Source organism: Erithacus rubecula (assembly GCF_903797595.1).
Source record: "Erithacus rubecula genome assembly, chromosome: 2".
Taxonomy (NCBI): domain Eukaryota; kingdom Metazoa; phylum Chordata; class Aves; order Passeriformes; family Muscicapidae; genus Erithacus; species Erithacus rubecula.
This window is the reverse complement of record NC_136685.1, coordinates 94203559-94223097: the sequence shown is the minus strand read 5'-3', so window position 1 is coordinate 94223097 and position 19539 is coordinate 94203559. Positions and strand designations below refer to the sequence as shown.

Genomic DNA, 19539 nt, shown 5'->3' with positions numbered 1-19539 from the left:
AAGCAGAGCTCTGAACTCTCCATTGCCTCACATCAAGGCAGCCCAGGGCTACCCTTTCCAATCACAGACTGGATGGCACACAGTCCCTTCCTGCACATCTGCACCCACCACTGCTGCCATCATCACTTACCACAAAAAGCTGAAGTCAGGTTAAGAATGTGTTCTTTTTCTTTCCCCAGTCCAGTAACTTCTTACAAAATTCAGTTGAGGCACCACAGATTTTTCCTTTCCCTTCTGGATGCTTGTGTTCTCAGGCACCTTTTGACAACTGCCATTAATTACTGTGATACATGAACACAGCACCTTTCATTTCACAGCTACATGCAGCCAAACCACCAGATTTGCTTTCTGCCATCAAAAGCAACAAGCCCAGTTGTGAATGTCACCCTGCTCCCTGCTGAACAACCAGTGCTTGCTCCAGGCCTGGCCCACCAGAATACTTTCCCCCTGAAGTCTCATGGACAACCTGAGCTGGCATCTCTTGCTTGGAATCCACCTGCTCCTGTTTGGAGAAACTTCCCAGTGTTCCTGAGCCAAGCTGACACTTGTGCTGAGGGAAAACAGCAACACAGGACCCACAAAATGTACCCAGTGCTAGAACTGGAGCTGACAACCTTGTGCTAAGGGAAGAGAAGGGATGGCTCCAGCCCAGAACTGGACTGCAAATCCACCAGTATCTTCCTTGGATAGATCTCTTGGATACCCTATAAATTAGATGCTAGCACACATCAGGGATACCTATTACAAAAGGCCAAGACTCTGGGAGAAGGGAAGGAGGAAAAAGTGGTGGGTTTGTCATGTTTATCTTTTTTTCCTTGCTGCTTTTCCCTTTAAAGCACATTTTCTGTAGGTTGACTAACACACTATCTAAACAATCAGGAACCAACTGAGGAGGAGACTGGAATGACTGAAACAGACAGAAGATCCAAGATACCAAAACTATTAAGAAAGAAAAGGAAGCCACACAGGTGACCCTCCAGAGCCACTCCTTACTGGGCAGCAGCACAGGTGGAACCTCACAGACCAGCCCAGAGATCAGTGGGAGCAGTTCAGCACCTTATTTATAAGGCCAGTCCCTCAAAGTAGATAAAGCTGCCTACTTGCCCTGCTTATATGCTCAGTGTTAACACAACCAGGCCTCCCTAGTCTCTGAAATATGATTGGGGAATGTGATACACCTGTCCTGAATTAAAGGAGATAGGTTTATCTCATTTCAGAGCTAGCTCATGGATGGGTGGAGATCAGATCAGCTGTAAGAAATTATTTTTATTGTGTGACTTGTTACTCACAGTAGGGTGAAAACGTCTTCAAAGGCGATCTTATGCACTCTGAGGGATATCTTCTTATCTCTAATGTAGTTTATACAAACCAAATTGGTTTTTGCTTCAAACAGCTTTCTGTAGGAGAAAATCAATTTCAAGATGCAATGAGTGCGATCCTTCACGCTGAGGATCCACTGCAGACCCAGCAGTGCACACCCTGGCAGCACACAGCTGCAGGGACAGGACAAGCCATGCCTGTTATCCACACATGGGCCGTGTCCAAATCAAGGTTTCACATCCAGGGCTCTGAATAATCCACTGCCACTCTGTAACAGTTCCATTAACAGAAGTGAAAGTATGTTGTGACCAGATAAGCAAATTCTTTTTCCTACGGTGTTCTGCGTCACTTCAAGCACTGGATCAGCTATCACTCAAAAATAAATCCCCTCTCTAAGTACAGGGTGCTGATCTGGGATCCACCCAGGCTTTCTGTACACCTGGGTGCAAGTGTTTGAATGCTCAAATCATCTGAATTGTCTTTGGTTACTCCCCAGCCTCCCACCTGCACATCTTGTGAACCCATCCACCTTGCCCTCCCCCAGCTCCAGTGTCAGGCAGTGCTTCCCACCACTGCCAAACCTCCAGGGAACCTCCTTTCCACCTTGCCTTCTGCACAGCCCTGCCAAAATCAACTTCCCAAAGATTAGTAAGGAGGTGATAGCAGCATCAGTGTGAGGATTAGAAGTGCTCTCTCCCAACACATGTTCCTCTGTTCCTGGTGAGATGATCCTTGCTGCACATCCTTGTCAGTGCCGTGGCAGCTGGAGTCCAGTAAAATTTGTAAAAGCCATCTAAATTGTGTGGGCTTAGGCCAAGAGAGTCAGAGCTAATGTCAGCAATACCCTTGGATCTGGCTGTGACTACACACAGGCTTTGGGTCTGACTCTGCATTTAGAGAAAACAATCATCTCTGCTACACAACAGAGGCTGGATGTCCATGGGGATGATCCAGGAATTGTCAGCAGGATCAGAATTCATGAAAACTGCTCAAAGTGTTTGTAACACTGATTCTTCTGAAAACATTTCAAACACCAGAACAGCACTACAGCACCAGGATGCCAATCTCCATTAGAAGAGGCTCACACAACTGCTCCAAAGCACAAAAGGAGGCAGGGTTTTTATCTGTCTGCTGCAGAGACACAGACAGGTGGATCAGCAGGTGTCTCCATGGCCAGTCAGGACCACAATAGTGCATGTTTAACACTGACACAAGCACAGCTGGGCCACAGGAGCAGGGCAGAGGTTGTATTCCTTCAGAAAACTGCACCCTGGGGGGACTTTGTCCAGGTGCTGTGTTATAAACTTATCCCTGTGGTGCAACTACTAAGTCACTAGGGCTCTTAAAAATAATCCTAAATTCATATTTACTGACTTGCAGACTCCCAAGCCTTTCACCCTGGGAACAGTCCCAATTTCGCAATACCACTCTTCTATTACATCTATCAGGCTACATACAAGCTTTCAGTACTCCTTCTCCTTTTTAACTCTTTGATTGGATGGCTGGTTGGTTTTACAACTGAATTTAATCCTGTGCAGTAGCAATACCTTGTCTGGACATGTTTTCATGTAAATCACAGGAAAATGAGAGACATCCCTCATTTTGATGTACAGATGATAGACAGTTATTACACAACTGCTTATGCAAAACCCAGCCCTGAAACCCAGCCATGACCTCTTCTGTATATCCCACAGAACCAGTCTGGGCTTCTTTGGTGCCCAAGCAGTATCAGAGAAAGCAGCTCAGCACTACAAAAGGAGAATTCTTACCTGCAAATCCTTGTGTTGCTTTTTTGTCAGCTTTGGGCTACAATGCAGCTCCCTTCAAAACTTAATTAGACTCAGTTGGAGAGGCAGTAGCTTGCAACAGGTTTTTATTCTTACAGGGTTCTGAAGGCACTTCCAGTGAGAAACAGAACAATGGACATTGGCAAAACACCCATAAATCTGGAAAAATGCCACTGGATTTCAGCATGTAAGTCTCAACATAAGCTGGACACCCATACCAGGCTTCCTTTAACTCTCCAGCCATGTAAAGCAGCTGCACATTAACACTGGTGCTGGACTGACCATTCAAAATTAATTTAGGCAGAACATTAATGAGCAGCATTTCTTCTGTTGCTTGTGTGAAACCTGCTTGACTTTGCTTCATTTAAAACCTGAAATGTGAGCAGTGCAGATTGCACTGCAGAGCTGTGATCAGAGCCTGAGCCACAAGGAACACCAGCCTGTTGCAGCACAGACCCTGCTTTGCTTTGGGCACTGGGGTGGGCTGACCCTGCCTGCCAGCTCAGCCCCTACTCCCTCCCTGCCCAACAGGATGGGAGAAAGAATCTGAAGAGAAATAGTGAGAAAAACTTGTCAGTCAAGATAAAGACAGTCATGAAGGAAAATGAAACTGAACAACCCCCAGAACAACCAAGTGATGCAAAGGCAGTCAGTCACCACTTGCAGCCTGATGCCCAGCCAGGCAGAGACCTCCTGGGGCAGAACTCCCCCCAGTTTTATCTCTGAGAGTCACATTATATGGGATGAGATGAGTCTTTGGTCAGTTTGGGGGAGCTGTCCCAGCTGTCCCCTCTCCCAGTCCTCTCCCCCAGCCCCTGACTGCTCACAGGGGCAGCAGAGAGAGATGGAGAAGACCTTGACACTGTGCAGACACAGCAATAACTAAAACATTGTTGTGTGCTAGCAACACTGTTTTGGTCAACAGGCAAACCACAGGACATTACAGGCTGTTACAAAGAAAATTAACTCCATCTGAACCAGACCCTGTACAAGCAGGTAAAAAGGGTCCATGGAGACTCCAGTCCAGTACTGCTGGCATTGCATGCAACAAAAACTAATCCTTGGCTTCTTCTCTCTTCAAGACACTCAGTCTTCACTAACATTCTGGGAAACTGTGGAAATAAAATTAGGTGAACTATCCCAAACTACTCCTAGAGGCAAAAGATGGGATTTAGCACTCAGGGCTGTGCTTGTCTTGACCCACCACCAGCTCTCCAGCCTTCATCCACTAGCCCCATTTTGCGGTTGCATTGCTGGATAAACAAAGATCTTTGAATTCAGTTTCCACCTCTTCACCACTAAATCACCACCTCAACATGTTGTAACCTGAGGTTCTGAGCACAGATGATTTGTGTTGTGACCTCATGGTACTGCACTGGTACAGAGAGAAGATGAGCACAAAGTACCTAGAAATCACACAACATAAGGACTGAAAGACTTCTCCAGCCCAACTAAAATCAGACAGATTTTTTTCTCATTGGAACATGGATCTCCTTTGAGAGGGAGGGGAAGTGATTCTTTTGTCTTTTTCTGGTGTGTTTTGGGGTTTGGTTTGTTTTGTTTTTTTTTTTTTTTTTTTTGACAGCCTTAGTTGTCTCTTTAAAAGCCAATAGTAGTTCTAGCCTTGAGTTTCCTGCTCTGAATCCAATTTTCCCAAGGCACAAGAAGTGACTTACCTGGAGATCATAAAGGCTGTCAGAAAGCTCAACAGCCAGGATTAGAATCATATTTTCTACTTTATCTTATATTCTTTCAAGTCAGTGAAAAATATTACCAAAAAGCATTACTACCAAATGACACAGAGGCTTAAGAAGCATTGGCAAGGGAGCCCATCTAGATCCCAATCAGTCACATTGTACCTGTTCACAGCATGATAATAATTTGTCTAGGCATTGACAATACACAAAGCAAGAAAAGTTCATCTGTTTTCAGTGTATTTTAATAAATGAAACAAACCTGAAGGTACGAGTTGGATTTCAGCAGCATGTTAACCTTTTCCCTGACACAATGCAAGGTCTCTGCAGATTTGCTAAATGCCATATTGGGGCTAACTCTGGAGACTGCCAGACCACTGCCAGCTTTATATAAAGCTCCCCAGGAGTCAGGCTGATACTCCTAGGCTTCTCTGAAAACACTGCTGATCCATAGGGATAATCTCATTTCCTGGACCATGAAATAAGCTGTATCCTAAGGGCTACAGCTGATGGCTCTGTGAGAAACAATCACCAGTTTGACAAGTGCTGCTGTCCCAGTTCTGTGAGGTACCTGGTGGCTTTTGGGCCTGCAAGAGACTTAGGTGACCTTGGCTGCTGGACTCTGGTAGGGCACAGCATGCCTGATGCCCCCCTCACCACTGCCTGCCTTCCACTGTCCCCAGGCATGTTCACAGTGATCCCTTAGCACGTTTTGGAATAGGAGGGGTTTGCTACAGCATTTGTGTTTCCCAAAAGGCAAGAGCTGATCAAACAACTCCTTCCTAGAACACATCCCTGCAGGTCCTGTGGGTCCATGTGCCCAAGCACACACACATATGCAGTGAGGTAGCTGGTTCTGCTAAGGCTAAGAGCAGTTCAGAGAGCTTTGGCTGTCAGGAGAACGGAGATTTTCAGCTTTGGTGGGAAACAGTAAAGCTAGATAGGTCTGAGGCCCTGCTCAGAGTGTACCTGCCAGGTGCTGAACTTCAAAACCCATGGCAAGTTGTTCAGCAATCTGAATTTCCAGAATGGAATTGCCAGCTGCTGGGCAGTGCCAGGCTGTGGACACAGAACAGGTGTGAATGTGTTAAGTTGCAAGCCCTTGGGAGCTGCCTTCCCTTGTAAACACTAGACAGGGAACTACTACCCCTTGCCTGTCATCACCATTGTGAAAAGTAGAAGTGCTATGTCCCTGCTCAATTAAAAAGAAGCCCAAGGTCACTGCCCTCCCTTGTGAAATGGGTCCATTCCATTTGAAGGGCTCCCCTTTGTTTCCTGCACCGAGTGGTGGCAGGGAAACAATGTCCCCTTCCACCATGAAATGACAGCTTGCTCCAGCCCTTTCATAACAGAAGCCCTTGAGGCTGGCACCAAGGGAGTTGATGAGGTTAGTAATCACTGCAGCACATGAAAAGCATTCTGCACTGCGACCTTTAGCACATAAAGAGCTATACTGGTTCTGCTTCTAAAGCCAGCAAGATTTAAACACATGGCTTTCTCCCAGCACTGAGGGAGGAGAAACTGAGGCAGTAAAATCCTGAAAGCCAGCTATTTATTCAAGAAGGGATGCTGAGAGCACTTGAAGGCTTAAAGCTTATGGTATTTCACCTGCAGTTTGTAGCACAGGAAACAAAGGATAGGACTTTCACTAAATCCTAGCATTTTCAGACAGAAATGATGTATTTTTTTTCAAGTCACACTGACAGTCCTATGAAAGTTCTCTTTGGGAGTCATTACTACCAAAGAGCTGTGTGCACAGCTCTTGATGATGCACAGCCTGTTACCTGTGGCTGTAGTGGCAGCTGCCCTGAAAGACAGGCTGGAATGGACCTTCCAGGCTTCTATTCCTTCCTCCTGAGGTGGTCTGTCCTACTCTCCTCAGGCTGCCACCTCACTCCCACACATGACATGATCTCTGGTAAAAGACTTCCCTCCAAAAGCTAAGAAATTAATTTCTGCCTGGTCTGGTTATGCTAAGTGACTCTGAGATAGAGGTACATGCTGGTCCAGGCTGCCCTGCTCACAGGTGTTAATGGGGAGTCCCAAACCTTTTCTTCAGTACCTTACATTGTGGGCTACAAGATAATGGGGAACAAACCCAGGTAATATCCCTTTTCCTTTCTTGGAGCAGTGTCTCTAATTTTGATTAAAAATTAAACCTTCACCATTCCATCAGTAGCAGCATTTTATGGGAGTCCCTTCATCTGTAGTTTGGAAACTGGGAAACAGAAATATGACACAATTACCTTCAATTACCAAAAATATTACTTTTATATAAGAAAAGTGAAAATTTGAATTAGTCCAGATCTGAAGCAGAGAAGTGAGGGACACATTAGCAAAATTTTAGGGGAGTTTTCAGTGATCCATGGCCTTCAGAGAGGAGAAATAATCACGTTACTGCCTTTCCTCCCAGCTTGACAGAAATTTATATCCTTTAATCCCATGCAGTGAATCCTCTGTTTGCTTGGGCTTTGGAGATTCAACAAGCACTGTGTGCAGTTAGCACAGAGCAGGATTCCCCCATCACTGTTCTGATCCTGGTCACAGCCATCAAGGACTGCTCTGCCTCTGTATACACACCATGGATGTGGATCAGGTACCAATTCAGATGTGCAACACAGCTCAACCCATGTGGTCTGCAGAAGACATCAACATCCACAGCAAAGTGCAAAAATAATTCACTGTCTTCCACTTGGTCCTCGATGATGTTTCAGAGCATCCCTTGGTACATCCCATCTTGTGCACCCATCTCAACCCCCAAGAGCTACTGAGATGCTTGTTTTGCTCATCCTGTCTCCTTTAGGCAGTCAAGGCTCTTCTACCTGCATTTCCAGGGAGATTAATCAGCGCTGTGCATGCTGAAGTTCTGTCCAGCTCATTGCAGGACCCCCCAGTACCCCTCTAAAACATTTCAAACTTGTCTTTCTGCCACCCCTCCTCCTTGACCACCAACAGGCCAACACCAGCTGCATGCCTGGCAGCCAACATCCGCTGCTCCACCTGGACTGCAGTATCCCATGTTTATTTGAGTGATGCTCCTGCTGTCCCACAGCACACAGGGACCCCCAGGGTTTGGGTTTGAGCCCCACCCGGCGCGTCTCGGCCGCCTCCTTCAGCAGATCAGGACATCACCATGTCCCAGCGCTGGCTCATGGCTGTGCTCTCACAGGGGTTGATCACCAGCTCTCTGATGCTCTCGTTGGTGTCCCCCACGCTCTCGGTGTCCAGGCAGAAGCGGGATGCAATGTGCTCAAGGTGTGACCCGACTTTGCCCCAGCGCTGAGGGAGACACACAGCACACACAGTGAACAACCTTCCTCCCCACCATGCTTTATCTGCACTGTTCCAGCATCAACAGGACAGCTGTCACCAAGCCCTTGTGGCCTGATGCTGTCAAGTAAAAGGTCCCCAAACCCACACCAAGCACAGCACACGCTGAGCATTTTTCCCATTAGAAGTACATTCACTTAACTCGGCCTCTTCCTGGCTTCAGGATGATAATATATTACTAACAGCTTTTTCCCCAGGTCACTGGTTCAAATGCCAGCTCAGTGATTAACTGCAGGGAAATGTTAGCATCTGCTGCCTGACTGGCAGCCCGTGTGAACTAAATTGCCAGTTTGGGTTTGACTTCTGCATTGAAGTATCCAGATCACCACCCTCACTAATAGACATCCTTATCAACACACTCATTTAAGAGGCAAAGGGCTCAACAGGCCAGAGCCTGTACTCCCAAATTGACTGTGCTTCCCAGATGAAGTCAGAGCACAGGACATTTTATGTGCAGCAATACTGTGATGAAAGAAAGGGAACTTCAAAGAAAATGGGGGACCAGTGAAAGGGGCTCACCTGCTTGTTGTCACCTTCTTTACAAGGTGACAGCAGCACCTGGGAACCAGGGAAGAGGGTGTACACAGACAAACACAGCTGCTGCTGGCGGACGTGGTGGTTGTATGTGTACGTCCATTCCTGCACAGAGGAAGAGAAAGAAAGGTGCTGAGAGAGCAGTGTTGGTTCTTGCTATTCTTTTACCTGGAAAAAAAAACCACTTTGGCTTGGATCCTGCCAAAATCAAGCACAAACCTCACTGACTTCAAGAGGCATCAGGAGAAGTCACTGGAATTTTTCAAGCCTCCCCAAAATGGCAGTTGTCATTGAGGTACCAAAAAAACGTCTGCAACAGCTGCTGGAACATGTTTCATGAGACAAAAGATACCATAGCTGGAACTGGGCTTTGGCTGGAGAACAAAAGGATGGGAAAAAAGCAAAAGAGAAGCAGGAACACTACTAACCACACAATGTGCAATCCTATTTTTTCAGGGAAGAGCAGCAGAGATGCTTTGCAGCTGTCAGTGGGAGACAAGAGGTGATACCACAAAAATAAAGCTCTGCTTTCCATCAAGGCAGTGGGACCAAATTTAAAAGTTTTTTATAACCATTGCTACTCTTGTTCCACTGGGATGTCTTGGAGGCCTTTTTCTTTTGCTGCTCTTTCATGTTCACCCGCTTTTTGTCAGCTTCTCAGCCCCAGAAATAAACTTTTGGAGGAGCAGAGACAGACTTTGTCCTGTGTGATGCTCACCAAACAACAGGAGATCTCTGGAATTACCACTTTTTTCACCACTGGATGTTATTGGAAGAAAAAGAGGAGCAGCTGACAGTCGGACAAGGATTTCCAAAAGTGCTGGACAAAGCATCATGGATTTACAGACACACTGTTTAGTCCAGGAGTGTTGCACAGAAGTTTACTCCAACATTTATTCCAACTGAACATTTTCTATCACTTATCTGTGCCTGTATTACCCAAGAGCACCTCCTGAGAGGATGCCAGCCAAGGAATGTCTGTCTCCCTGCTTTTCATGTGTGTGCACAAGCAGACAAGAGCTGATTTGGCTGCTGGGAAACCACAAACCATGCTTCACATAACCCTGGAGAGGGACTTCTGGAACAGGTGTTTTGCATGTAACTTTGTGTGAGCATCAACTTGGAAATTAGAAAGAGTGGGGCTGGAAGGGTTTTCCAAGCACTCCCAGCCAGGATGCAAAGCAGGATCAACTCCTGCTGTGTAAATGGCTCTGAGCAGCAGCAGTAGGAAAAAATGGAAAGCAGGTTTCTGAGCCATGGCAGGGCAGGTGAACAGGGCTGGAGAACCAACAGCAGGCTGGCTTGAGTATCAGAGTGCAGTAACCCTGCCAGAGATAGCAAGGCCAGGGAGCAAAAGGGTTCCCACAAGAGACCTAAGAACCACAGCAGATGCATTGACAGATTACAGGCTACGAAAACTCTGAACCTGCTGTGAAAGAAAAGGTGCAAAGAGGAAGCAGAACAGTTGGGAACTCAGCTGTGGAGGAGTCTGAGCTCTGTGAGAAGTGATGTGTTGGCAGTGGAGGGGAAGGCAGTGCTCAAACATATGGCTCTTAGGCTGGGGCTGGAAAAATGGGGCTCCTGGGAGACTTCAACTCTTTCTGAGTGCTGGAGGGGAATGTGAAGAATGGCTGCCCTACTGTCAGAGCTGGGATGCCTGCAGCTCCCCTGACTTTGAATGGTGGAGGTTTTGGGTTGCATTAGCATGAGTTATTAGAGCAGGGAAACACTTCCAGTCCTTTGGTATTTGTCACCGTCAGCAGCTCTAACTCCTCTCCTCAACTTCAAAACAGACAGCTACAGGCATTTAACTCCTGGGAATATAAATCCCACTTTCATTCAGGTTCTTAGCCACCTGGAAGGGAAAACATGCTTTTGCACAGCAGACTCAGCTCCACAAGGACTGCACACCGTGATCCTCATACTCTGTGCTTCTTAGCCCACTACTCCCCACCAGCTCATGGAAATCAAAGCTGGCTTTCTGAACAGCCTGCCCACAGGCTCCTCAGCAAGAGCTGCCCAGGAGCTGGGTACATTACAAGCATTCATTTTCAAAGCTGTAATCCACACCCAAAGGGCCTTCTGGCAATTACTTTTCTTTGTCATGTGGAGCAGGGTTTACCTGATCCTACACTGAACACGTTCCAGACATCCCAACCACGCACACTGTCAGCTGCTGTGTAAACCACCAGCCTGGGAAATCAGGTGCCAAATTAGTCCAGCATCTGTGAAGAACCAAACCCTATGGGGCAAGCTCCAACATCTGTTCTTGGCACCCACGCTGCTACAAGCTGCTTAGAAAAACTGCTTTACATATTTAACCAATTGTTTGTCATTTTAGCTCAGGACAGGACTGGAGCTGCACCCATGAGGCTCCTCAGCAGCAGCCTGTTAATCCTGTAACTTGTGTATATGTTGAGTTCTCCATCTAATTCGAGCCATCAGACTTTTTTTTTTGTTTTGACATCTTAACCTTCTTGCTTCACTGAGATTATCTCATGGAAGTCTGCTCCTACTAGAGGTTATCCATGATTTTTTTCCCAGACCAGGCTAAGTTCAAACCTTCACAATATTCACATCCTCTCAAGGCAGGGCCAGCCTCTCATCCAGCAGTGGCCCATGGGGTAGGAAGGGTGGTGGAAACCATTTTCCCTAAGCTGACATTCATCATAACAAGTGAGGGCTCCAGAGCTGGATGTGTGCATCAGCTCCACAGCTGACACTGGATCCTACTCTCCTGCCCCCAGGCTGTCCTTCCACTGTCTTTATCTCCGCTGACAGATTTTCACACAGCTCATCTATATTGGCAGAATGGCTTTTTATGGAAGCCAGTCCTGTTGAAAATGTTTTATCCAGCTCTAATCATGTCTTCTTCCCTTTCAGCCCTAGATGAAAGCCAAAGAAAATTATGCAGAAATTAAAGAAATTTGAAGGGGGAAGAGGAGGAGGGAAGTCAGCTGAACACCACAGAATCCATGAAGGACTTCAAGTCAAAATACATGCCCATGGCCACATGAATTTTTATCTTACCCTTTCTCTTCCCTTATTTTTATGAATTGGGATTATTTATTTTTTTTTCCACATGAGGAACTAGGTTATCTCCTAATCCTTGGCACAGCAGGAACAGCAGCAGAGCTTTGCACCACAGAGGTTGTGGTGGATGGGGCAGCCCACGGTACTCCTGAGGAGCCCTGCAAGGAGCCAGCACTGCTCCAGACTTGCCTGAGGAGATGCCATCAGGGTTTGGAGCTGACCCAGAACCAAAGAAAAACAGATACATGAGGTAAAACTCACCTCAAGATTTCCTGCCTTTTTGAAGGCAAAGATGGAGGGGTGGTGGAGCCAGGAGAAGACAGCTACCAGCTTCACAGCACAACCAGCAACCCCCTTCCTCCAAAGCTTCAGATAACATCAACCCCCTCATCTGAGGCTTGTGACTGTTTCTCTAGGCTTCAGCATCATCTGAGCTGGCACCTGTCACTGTTACTCAGCATTATTGTGAATTGAGGAAATTATTTTCAAGAGTGACCTTTGGCTTGGCATAGCCTGGCTGGCAGATGGAGTCAGGGAAGGAGCAGTCCCATGGGAGCCCAGTGTTCTGTGACAGCAAGGCCTCTGCTGCCAGAGGGCAGCCCTACCCTAAAGCAGAGGTGGTAGCTGGAGAAAAGTGTTTCTGAAGAAGGTGGAACAATCTAATTATCCACTTATCTTCTTAAAATCCCAGGGAAGGGCTTCCCAAGGCACGTGACTGCACGAGTCACCTCAGGATAGCAAAGCACTGCTCTCATCAACATGGGATACAAGTGGCACTTCCACACATCTCAGAGAGGGAAAGCCAAATACATGGGGTGCCCAGGACAGCCTGGGTGCAGAGGGGACACTGCTGCCCCTCTGCTCTGCTCGCTCAGCCTGGCTCCCACAGCTCCAGCCAGCCTACAGCCAGGCCAGGGCATGCCCATGGAGGAGAGGAAGAAAGGGCTTTTGAGGGAGGAAGGTCAGAAGACAATGTTCATGGTTGAGATGTCTCAGAAGGATCACATAGTTTGGACAGAGGCTGAATGCTCTCCAAAAAAAGTGCAGATCTAGTCAGCACACAGAGGACCTCAAGCCAACTGTGATGAGCATCACACTGCCTTTCCTTCCCAGGAAAAGTCAAGGTCATGCCACTCAAATGCAATGGCAACCACTGAGCTGCAAACTCCAGGTATTCTGGGGTGCAGGCCCAGGAAATGGATGCTGCAGCCTTCCCTCTGTTTCCTCACTTGTCTAAAAGATGCCTGAGCTTTACATTCCTCTTGCAGCAACTGCTTACACTTGTGTTATATCCAGGTCAAAGCATCTTCAGATTTTTTATCTGAAGTATGTCAGGTTTCCTGAAGCTGCTAATGACTTAAATAAATCCCAGTCAGATGTCTTTTCCAAACTCTATGAACTAATACCAACTGACACTTGGCTTGAAAAAAAAAACCTACTCACATCTTCATTAGATAGATGAGGACAAAATTATGATCAATTATTTTCCCTCAGATGCATTTCTCTCATGAAAAACTAAATCAATCTGTTCATTTAGCAAATGAGATGCAAGAAGGCATGGAGTGCTGAGGCTCCAGAGGGCAGGAGCACAGGCAGAGCCTGCTGAGCCCTGGGGATGGGCACTGCACAAACATCTCTGCCCATCACTAACTCAGGAGTCCCCTGACAGCCACTCTGGGGACCTCAGCCACCTCGAGACCCCTCTGAGAGCCACCTCAGGGGACAGAGCCCACCCTGACTGCTGCCAGGCCCTCTGGAGAGGAAAGGGCCAAGTGATCCCCAGGATGAGAAGACAGAACTCTCCTACACAAGGGTGAGGGGTCTTCTTGTGCCTCAGTGCTCCCTTCAGTAATTCAGGACCAACACCAGACACCATCAGGGAGGATTTTTGAGACCTGCTAAAGGTGTAAGTCTGATTTCACCACTGAGTACTCATCTCAATTTACCCAAACTATGGATGTGGCCAGAGGTCTCACAACACCCTTAACCTACACTACAGGTAGAAAAACCTAAAACAAAGAGCCACTTCATGCATGTAATGTTGGTAAAGGGCTGGGGCAGCCCAGCAGGGAGACAGCTACAGAAAGGCAATCAAAGCAACCAAATTACTGTAACTATAATAACAATAATAAAGAATTTGGACAGCCAGTATATTTTCATACTACTTACTGAATGTCAAGAAAGCACAGTTTTGATTTAGCTAAGCCTATTTTTCACAAAATGAAGCTTAGGGCATACAAGATGTGACTTCAGTATGTTAAAAGTAAAGATTATTACCCTTTTCTGGTATATCAAATGTAAAACCAAGCAGCATTCAGGATTGCTGCATAATGAATCCTACACAGACTGGTGACTGTAACACCCATGTCATCCACAAGTTTAGGTGGTCTTGTGGAAACAGAGTAATTAAAATATAAGTTTCTATTCACAATAAAAATGTAAATATCCTGCTTTAATCTGAACTATTCTCCATGGGTACAAGTAATGAAGAACCATCCTAGGAAGACAGAGAAAAATAAAAAGGAAAGGCTTTTCTCTATTCCTGCTGTGTACTGAGTGCAGCCATTCTGCAATCTGTACTGCATTTTTCTGTTCCTTTGCAGAGTTAGTCCTGGATGTGCACAAGAAATGGAGTTGCCATCCAGTGGGAAGTGTTGACCTATTGCAAACTGCTGCAGAATCTGAACAGGAAGATGAAAAGTTCGTGGTGTGAAAAATTCCAAAAATTTACTGCACAGAAACGTCAAAACAAAATGTGTTTGGGGGAATGAAACAATCCAACTTGCTGGCGTGACATTTCTCATTTTAAAATACCACATCAAATTGGTATTTCAGAAAGACCAATACCATTTCATTTTGAAACACGAACTTGCAGCAGCATTTTTCATTCTGATTTTCCCAGATTTTCTTTTTTAAAACCAGCCAATTCATTGGAAGTTGCCATTGTCATTAGAACACTTTTCCTTTCTTCCACAGAGCTTAGCTAGCCCTGAAAAAACATGATGACCTGCTCTCATCAGCCTGCTGTTTGTTTGAAAAGTTCATGTAGCAGTAGAAAAAAAGAAAAACAATTCTGGAACATGGAAACCACTAAGAACTGTTACTGTGTGGCACTGGCAATTTTATTAACTACATTTTCTGAACTGACTAATATTCAAGTAGTCATTGTTGATTTTGCCATGCTGTGAAACAGACATTAATTTCCTGCCTACAGACAGGCCTGCAACTGCATTTGAAAGAGATGCTCATAATGACATGCTTTGTTTGCACACACAGATCAGGGATATTTTAAGCAGTCTCCCCAAGCCTGGGTCTTTTATATGCACAACTACCCGGTTTGAATATGTAACCATGAGGGTTAAGGATGCACAGTCAAGGGGAAACCAGCACACCACACCATTTCCTACTGAATGACTTGATGGCAACTGTGGAGAAGCAAGGGATTGTTATCCTCCTTTTCTATAGATGGGAGCACAGAACTTACTGACATGCCCAAAATCACAAAGGGACCCTGAAGAAAAGGTGGGTTTTGAAGCTGTGTGCATCTTCAGGGTCTTGCTCCAGAAACTCTGCTGCAAGGCACATGTGCCTGCTCTTGGCTCAACCATCTCCTAGGCTGTGCTTTTGAGAACATCAATTCATACAGCTTTTCCTCGTCTCAGTGAGATTGAAAAAACTGAGATCATCCTCATTAAATTCTCACTAGTTTAATGGGCAATCCAATACTGAGAGAATGCAGACTATGAAGTTACAAATGCCACTGCAACTCAGTCCATTTTGAGAGAAAAAGGCTGAGAGATGAGAGGAAGTTATAATTCTCTTTGCCTTTGATCTGTGCAGATGAGCAGCACATGGTGTTCCTGGGCAGTGGGAAGAGCTCAGGCTCCCACAGAGATGAGTGGGACACGCTGTCCTGTGGCTCCTGCACCAGTCCCTGCTGCTGCACAAGGTCAGGTGGAGTCACCAGGGTATAACAACATGCTGCCTAAGGGAAGACACTGGCAAAAAGGGTAAGTCCTCCAGCAGAGCTTTAGCAACCTTAAGAAATCATCTTGAAGCTGCCCCCATGGCTTCTTCCCATCCAGCATCATGGGGATACACAACACATCTTACCTGTGCCTTTGGTACTGTGCCTTTGCTGCTGTTACAAGGATTTAAGCCCAGGATGGGGAGTTCTTGGTCTTCAGACTTGTGTGACTCCAGGCAGCTCTGCCTTTGCCTGATTATCCCAGTCTGGTAGAGTGATTCCTCAGGAATCCTGTGGGAACAGCATGAGAACAAGATCATACTGCCCCATGCACAGGGAGGCTCAGGGGGGTGAGGCTGCACCATTTCACCTTCAGAAAATGAGGGGTGGCAATATCTACCACAATACTGAAGCACTGAGAGCAGCACGTGGACAGGGCATGCAGAAGAAGCTCTCAGAGATGGATGGCTGACCTTTATGAGAGGAAAAAATAAATAACTGCACAAGGCAAACAGGAGCCAGGAGTAGGCTGTGAGCAGGCTGAAGGTCAGCCTTCAGCTTACAGGAGAGGAGAACTTTATAACAAACTGTCACAGAGCCCTGGCACTACCTGTGAATGCTGCTGTGCAATGCCACACATGGCAAAAAAATAAGTAAGAAAATGGCTATAAATCATAAATCATCATTTTCACACAGTGATTCTGCACTCAGCTATTGCACCAGAAGGTCCCTGAAGGTATCTCTAGAACTTCACCATCCTTTCTGAGGATGGCTCTTGATAGGGACCAGGGGAATGAATGCAATGGTTTCTGGAGTAAATTGGTAACTAAAAGATATCTGTGCAAAAGCAATAATATTTAGCAAAGCGTTGGGCTAAAGCAAGGCAGAGCCATCTGAATACAAGTCATAAAATCCTAGAGTGAATGGTTTCACAACAGAGAAGCCTTGAGTGCAGCAGAACAGTGTGAAAGGACTGGAAATTAGTATTTGTTTACTAAGCAGGAGTCATTAAGTATCAAAACACCCCAGCAGAGGCTATGGTGGATTTTCTGCCTTGGAGTACTTTTGTAAGAAAAACTCTCTGATTTCCCTACACAACTTGTTCCACACTATGGGCAGGAGGATGCTTAATAAATTCCTGAGGGCAAATGGGAATAGCTGGTGCTTTGTCCCTCACCAGCCCTGCAGCAAAGAGCTTAGAGGAAGCAGATATCACAGAATATGCTGAGTTGAAGGGACCCCCGAGGATCTCCAAAGCTCTGCTGTGTGTCATGCTGTGAGCAAGCTGTGCTTAAAGCCAGCACAAAATCCACTCTGCCCTTCTGTGAAGCCCAAGGGAGGGGGTGCCTGTGTCTCTGGGGCAGCAGAAAGCTCTGTGGGGCAGGAGGGAGGATGGAGCACCCCACTGGCCTGATGGATGCAGTTGGAGATGGCACAGCCGTACCGAAGTTCGGGATAAACGTTTTCCAGGTACCACTTGAAGCTGTGGCATTTCAACCTCTTCCGCAGCTCCACTCTGCTCTGGATGCTGTGGGAAGAAAACACCACAGAGATACAATGGAAATGATGAAGGGAGGCTGAGAGAAACCCATGAGAAATGCACAGACAGCAAACACAAGAGCATCAGCAGCTCTGGTTTCTCCCTGCATGGGCTTGAGCAGTTGTTTTGATCTCTGTCTCTTTGGAAGTCTCACTTGGTAAAGTGGCATGATGACATATTGTCATTTTAACAAGGAGTCTGGAGCTGAAAAGGTTAATGGAAGAGCACAGTAATTTAAAAAATATTAGTAAAAAATGTATGCTGTGTACTATGCAAAAACCCTTACCTGAATATAATAACATATTAGGAAATTAAAATATGCTATTTGCTTTTTTAAGTTACTCTTGGTTTACAGGACTACAGGAGGCCTTGGTTGCAAGAGCACCTAAACACACTGGTAAGCCAGCAGAAGTTGATCACACAGTGAAATACTTTTTTCTTTCATTAATAAGGACTAAAGTTCTGCTGAGGGATCATGCTGTACAGCTACATTTCCAAAACTCCAGCTTCTCCCTGGGCCAGCCTGTGGAGCTGTTAGGAGCTGGCTTTTATGGAATGGTCAGAACCCTCCAGTACCTCCTTTTCACATAGTGTTAAATTCTCTATACCCTACTACACCAAGCAGAGGACAGAGCTGCTACTTCATTCTGTGCTGATGAATGGGAGGAGGATATTAATTCAGTGGAAACAGGGGAGTCATCAGGACTTGAGTGGTCACAATGAATTCAAGTTTAGACTCAGAACCCCCTGGAGTCTGAAGGAAACTTTTTAAGGCAAAGAGGAGCATGTGAAAATGAGAAATATAACACAAATATTTACAGTCCTCCTGACAGTGAGTAATTTTTCACTCTTCACAGAATGAATGGCAAACTGCCTGCACCCAAACACTTGCTGTCTTCCAATAAAGCATCAGAGGACAAAAATTTGATGGTTTTCCTTCCTGTCCACTGCCACCAACACCTCTGGACTCTGCCTGCCAAACACCGCTCTGGGATCAGAAGTAGTTCTATGTAATGTCAAGGACAGGACAGAGGCAGAGGGCATTTCCCCCCACCTGGGAATGGTTCACTCACTGGAATATACTAGCACAGCATATAAACTGGCTGTTTATCCACCTCACTGCTATAGCATGTGCCTACCATCAGTATTTTACTATCACTGCAGGGACAAAGCAGGCGGGTTTCCACAGCAGGGGAATATCTCTGTGAGTACCCCCTGCAGCAGGAAAGGCACAGGCAGGGCACAGGCAGGGCTCAGGCAGGGCACAGGCAGCACAGGCAGGGCACAGGCAGCACAGGCGGCACAGGCAGGGCTCAGGCAGGGCACAGACAATGCACAGGCAGGGTACAGGCAGGGCACAGGCAGCACAGGCAGGGTACAGGCAGGGCACAGGCAGCAGGTTCGGCACAGGCAGGGCACAGGCAGCATGGGCAGGGCTCAGGCAGGGCACAGGCAGCAGAGGCAGGGCACAGGCAGGGTGCAGGCAGCACCGATAGGGTGCGGGTAGGGCACAGGCAGGACTCAGGCAGCACAGGCAGGGTACAGGAAAAACACAGGCAGGGTTCAGGCAGCATAGGCAGGGCTCAGGCAGGGCACAGGCAGCAGAGGCAGGGCTCAGGCAGGACAGGCAGGGCTCAGGCAGCATGGGCAGGGCACAGGCAGGACAGGCAGGGCACCGGCAGGGCACAGGCAGGGCACAGGCAGGGCTCAGGCAGCACGGGCAGGGCACAGACAGGGCACAGGCAGTACAGGCAAGGCACAGGCAGGGCACAGGCAGGGCTCAGGCAGCACAGACAGGGCTCAGGCAGCACAGACAGGGCACAGACAGGGCACAGGCAGCACAGGCAAGGCACAGGCAGGGCTCAGGCAGCACAGACAGGGCTCAGGCAGCACGGGCAGGGCTCAGGCATCACAGGAAGATCCTTACTTGCCCAAAGGCCTCCCCTGGGCTGCGGGCCTGGCAGCGTAGTAGTACTGCTTGAACTCGTCCATCCACACCTCTGCCGTGCGCTTGGTGTTCCTGAGGGAGGCAACAGCACGCATCAAACCAAGGTGACACTTTCCAAAATGCACTGATCCAGCCTCCCACCCTCAGCCTGGTCCTCACCCAAGCCCCTCTGAGCCAGCCCATCCCTCACTGCTAGAGAAGGTACTCCTTCTTTCCCATTACTCCAGGGACCAAACATCTCAGGCATCACAAATAAAGCCTGGATGAAGAATTCACCATTTCAAACTCAGCTGGATGCTTTGCACCCACCAGACCCAGAACAGCAGGCTGTCTTAAGCATCATCTCCAAAGCAGGAATGCCTAGGGTTTTATTTAGTGGCTGGGAT

The 19539-nt window shown here is 47.1% G+C and overlaps 1 protein-coding gene across 3 annotated transcripts in view; it reads right to left on the bottom strand.

Moving 5' to 3' along the window:
- Positions 1-3176: 3176 nt before the first annotated feature.
- Positions 3177-19539, bottom strand: part of GALNT14 (polypeptide N-acetylgalactosaminyltransferase 14) — a 93141-nt gene continuing 76778 nt past the window's right edge. For 2 of the 3 annotated variants that reach the window (XM_079298620.1, XM_079298621.1), the window contains 5 exons: positions 19133-19225; positions 17110-17193; positions 15812-15956; positions 8651-8770; positions 3177-8080 (listed from right to left, as the gene is read on the bottom strand). In XM_079298620.1, coding sequence (XP_079154746.1) covers positions 7922-8080; positions 8651-8770; positions 15812-15956; positions 17110-17193; positions 19133-19225 — 601 coding nt within the window. In that variant the 3' untranslated portion in view covers positions 3177-7921. The remainder of the gene's footprint in view (positions 8081-8650; positions 8771-15811; positions 15957-17109; positions 17194-19132; positions 19226-19539) is intronic. The other variant, XR_013773371.1, reaches the window with a different exon arrangement.